Here is a 4,809-nt window from a genome sequence, read left to right as displayed (position 1 = left end):
CATTGCTATCTTACACCTCGTTAAACAAGCTATTTGATAACACTTTGCTTGGATGGTCCTTAACCCTAACCTTAACCGTTAATCAACCCTAAAATCTAACCCTACACCTAACCCTAACCTTAACCCTTAATCAACCCTAAAATCTAACCCTAACCTTAACCCTTAATCAACCCAAAAATCTAACCCTACACCTAACCCTAACCTTTACCCTTAATTCACCCTAATATCTAACCCTACACCTAACCTTAACCATTAATCAACTCTAAAATCTAACCCTACACCTAACCCTAACCTTTACCCTTAATTCACCCTAATATCTAACCCTACACCTAACCTTAACCATTAATCAACTCTAAAATCTAACCCTACACCTAACCCTAACCTTAACCCTTAATCAACCCTAAAATCTAACCCTAACCTTAACCCTTAATCAACCCAAAAATCTAACCCTACACCTAACCCTAACCTTTACCCTTAATTAACCATAAAATCTAACCCTACACCTAACCTTAACCATTAATCAACTCTAAAATCTAACCCTACACCTAACCCTAACCTTAACCCTTAATCAACCCTAAAATCTAATCCTACACCTAACCCTAACCTTAACCCTTAATCAACCCTAATATCTAACCCTACACCTAACCCTAACCTTAACCCTTAATCAACCCTAATATCTAACCCTGCACCAACCCTAACCTTAACCCTTAGTGAACCCTAAAATCTAACCCTACACCTAACCTTACCTTAAAATCTATCTCTGCACCTAACGCTAACCTTAACCATTATTCAACCCTAAAATCTAACCCTACACCTAACCCTAACCTTAACCATTAATCAAACCTAAAATCTAACCCTACACCTAACCCTAACCTTAACCATTAATCAACCATAAAATCTAACCCTAACCTTAACCATTAATCAACTCTAAAATCTAACCCAAACCTTAACCCTTAATCAACCCTAACATCTAACCCTACACCTAACCCTAACCTTAACCCTAATCAACCCTAAAATCTAACCCTACACCTAACCCTAACCCTAACCCTTAATCAACCCTAAAATCTAACCCTACACCTAACCCTAACCTTAACCCTTAATCAACCCTAATATCTAACCATACACCTAACCTTAATCTTAACCCTTAATCAACCCTAATATCTAACCCTACACCTAACCTTAACCATTAATCAACTCTAAAATCAAACCCTACACCTAACCCTAACCCTAAATCAACCCTAATATCTAATCCTACACCTAACCCTACCTTTAACCCCTAATCTAACCCTAATTTTAGGGTTGATTAATGTTTAAGGTTAGGATTAAATGTTAGGGTTAGGGTTAGGTGTAGGGTTTGGTTTTTTGGGTAAGATTGTAAGATGGTTAGATGGGGAGAGCGTGAAACTCATTACTAAGGCCCTGGTTCTGTAAATGCAGTCAGATGTTGAAGCTCTGCACGTACAACACCACCCCCACCATCACCACCCCACCAGCACCCCCACCACCCCCTCGCCAGAGTTCAGTTTAGTACACTTCCCTCCAACGCCTCTTCAAAAACTGGCACGGAAAACCAACCCTCCGTACCCACAGAGAACTGCTTCACTTATTCACACTCATTCACGGTCTGACCAATAAAAGAAGAGATAATATAGAATCTGCAGGGAAAAAAAATATTAGGTCTATTGTCCAAAATATTAAAAATCTGAGGATCTTCTTGTTTAACCTAAAAACGGAATTAAAATTAAAGTTTTGGTTTGTGTTGCATTGTCTTGCTAAAACCTGCTTGGACATCTATCCCTTGAAGATTCCTCCAAGCCCACTAGAGAAGTGGGCGGAGCTTCTTCTGGTCATGTTGAATATAAGGCTTGTGTTGTGTACAGTAGTAAAGTTGTAGTAAAGTGGTATTAGTGAATATAGTAACTCTGTGTTGTAGTAGAGAAGTGGGCGGGGCTTCTGGATGGATATGGTGATCATAAGGCTTGTGTTGTGTACAGTAGTAAAGTTGTAGTAAAGTGGTATTAGTGAATATAGTAACTTTGTGTTGTAGTAGAGAAGTGGGCGGAGCTTCTTCTGGTCATGGTGAACATAAGGCTTGTGTTGTGTACAGTAGTAGTAAAGTTGTAGTAAAGTGGTATTAGTGAATATAGTAACTCTGTATTGTAGTAGAGAAGTGGGCGGAGCTTCTTCTGGTCATGGTGAACATAAGGCTTGTGTTGTGTACAGTAGTAGTAAAGTTGTAGTAAAGTGGTATTAGTGAATATAGTAACTCTGTGTTGTAGTAGAGAAGTGGGCGGGGCTTCTGGATGGATATGGTGATCATAAGGCTTGTGTTGTGTACAGTAGTAAAGTTGTAGTAAAGTGGTATTAGTGAATATAGTAACTCTGTATTGAAGTAGAGAAGTGGGCGGAGCTTCTTCTGGACATGGTGAACATAAGGCTTGTGTTGTGTACAGTAGTAGTAAAGTTGTAGTAAAGTGGTATTAGTGAATATAGTAACTCTGTGTTGTAGTAGAGAAGTGGGCGGAGCTTCTTCTGGTCATGGTGAACATAAGGCTTGTGTTGTGTACAGTAGTAAAGTTGTAGTAAAGTGGTATTAGTGAATATAATAACTCTGTATTGGAGGTTTTTGGAGGTTTAGGTGGGTTTTGGAGGTTTTGGCAGGTTTAGGTGGGTTTTGGCGAGTTTTTAAGGGTTTTGGCAGGTTTAGGTGGGTTTTGTAGGGTTTTGGCGAGTTTTGGAGGATTTTGGAGGTTTTGGCAGGTTTGGGTGGGTTTTGGCGTGTTTTGGAGGGGTTTGAAGGGGTTTGGAGGGTTTTGGCGAGTTTTTAAGGGTTTTGGCAGGTTTAGGTGGGTTTTGGCAGGTTTTGGAGAGGTTTGGAGGGTTTTGGTGGGTTTTGGTGAGTTTTGGCAAGTTTTGATGGGTTTGGGAGGGTTTTGGAAGATTTTGGCGAGTTTTGGAGGGTTGTGGCGGGTTTTGGTGGGAATTGTGGGTTTTGATGGGTTTTGGAGGGAATTGGTGGGTTTTGGAAGGAATTGGTGGGTTTTGGCAAGTTTTGGCGGGTTTTGGTGGGTTTTGCAGGGAATTGGTGGGTTTTGGAGGGAATTGGTGGCCATTGGCTGGTTTTGGTGAGTTTTTGTGGGTTTTGAAGGGGTTTGGTGGGTTTTGGTGGGTTTAGGTGGGTTTTGTAGGGTTTGGGCGAGTTTTGGAGGATTTTTGGAGGGTTTTGGAGGTTTTGGAGGTTTTGGCAGGTTTGGGTGGGTTTTGGTGTGTTTTGGAGCGGTTTGAAGGGGTTTGGAGGGTTTTGGCGAGTTTTTAAGGGTTTTGGCAGGTTTAGGTGGGTTTTGGCAGGTTTTGGAGAGGTTTGGAGGGTTTTGGTGGGTTTTGGTGAGTTTTGGCAAGTTTTGATGGGTTTGGGAGGGTTTTGGAAGATTTTGGCGAGTTTTGGAGGGTTGTGGCGGGTTTTGGTGGGTTTTAGCAGGTTTTGGTGGGAATTGTGGGTTTTGGTGGGTTTTGGCGAGTTTTGGCAAGTTTTGATGGGTTTGGGAGGGTTTTTGAAGATTTTGGCGAGTTTTGGAGGGTTGTGGCGGATTTTGGTTTTGGTGGGAATTGTGGGTTTTGGCCGGTTTTGGTGGGTTTTGGCGGGAATTGGTGGGTTTTGGCAGGAATTGGTGGGTTTTGGCAGGAATTGGTGGGTTTTGGCGAGTTTTAATGGAAATTGGTGGGTTTTGGCAGGAATTGTTTGGGTTTGGCAGGAATTAGTGGGTTTTGGCGGGTTTTGGTTTGTTTTGATGGGTTTTGGAGGGAATTGGTGGGTTTTGGCAGGAATTGGTGGGTTTTGGCATGTTTTGGTGGGAATTGGTGGGTTTTGGCGGGTTTTGGTGGGTTTTGCAGGGAATTGGTGGGTTTTGGAGGGAATTGGTGGCAATTGGCTGGTTTTGGTGAGTTTTTGTGGGTTTTGAAGGGGTTTGGTGGGTTTTGGCGGGTTTTGGTGAGTTTTGGTCAGTTTTGGTGGGTTTTGGCGAGTTTTAGAGGGTTTTGGCTGGTTTTGGCGGGTTTTGGTGGGCAGGCTTTGCACCAGACAGCCACTCATCATCTGCTCTCGACAGTTGAAGCACTTGTGCTCTGCTTAAAGCCTCCAGCAATGCTAACAGAGGAGCAGGCGGCATCGTTCTTGCTCACCACAGGCTAATCCTCGCCCATTATGCCCTCTGAGAACAGGATTATCAGAGCTGGGAAACTGGCATCGGGATTAGCACGGATCACCAAGTGCAGCAGTGACCTCACAAGAGACCTTGGCAAAAACGTGACAATATGGCATCAAACTTAAAAGTGTTAAACAAAAAACAAGCATCCTGTGCAACAGAGGAAACTCTTGCTCTTCCTTTTCTAGGAATGGTCCTGATGAGTGCCAGTTTCACCATTATAACGTTGCACTTCAGGATACTTCTTAAAATTGACTTTCAGATTGACTAACGTTCATTTCTTAAATTAATTTGATACTTTTCTTTACTTTTTCTTAAGTTAAAAAGTAGTTTCTGCCATGTTATGGATTAGGACGTTATTTAAATAGGGCTATTCAAGAATTTAGAGTTCAGCACAGCTGTTAACTGAAAGCCTGAATTGCAGGTGACTAACTCATAAAGCTGACAAAAAAAAAAAAGTCAGAAAACAGAAAAAAAAACTTTGGGGAATGTAAAATATAAAGCATATTCTGTTTTATTTAACACTTTTTCTTTTATAAATCATTATGCATAATTTTCTTCATAGTTTGGATGAGTTTGGTATTAATCTACAATGCAGAACTTTTTA

At 41.4% G+C, this 4,809-nt stretch overlaps 1 protein-coding gene across 1 annotated transcript; it reads right to left on the bottom strand.

Annotated features, from left to right (window-relative positions):
• Positions 1–2,842: 2,842 nt before the first annotated feature.
• On the bottom strand, positions 2,843–4,090 carry LOC125784404 (uncharacterized). The gene has a single exon (XM_049467878.1). It carries the CDS (start codon positions 4,088–4,090, stop codon positions 2,843–2,845), a length of 1,248 nt encoding a protein of 415 aa, XP_049323835.1.
• Between the last annotated feature and the right edge of the window lie 719 nt (positions 4,091–4,809).

The sequence above is a fragment of the Astyanax mexicanus genome, chromosome 19 (genome assembly GCF_023375975.1).
Source record: "Astyanax mexicanus isolate ESR-SI-001 chromosome 19, AstMex3_surface, whole genome shotgun sequence".
NCBI lineage: Eukaryota > Metazoa > Chordata > Actinopteri > Characiformes > Acestrorhamphidae > Astyanax > Astyanax mexicanus.
Note: the sequence above shows the minus strand (reverse complement) of the source record. Positions and strands in the feature narration are given on the sequence as shown.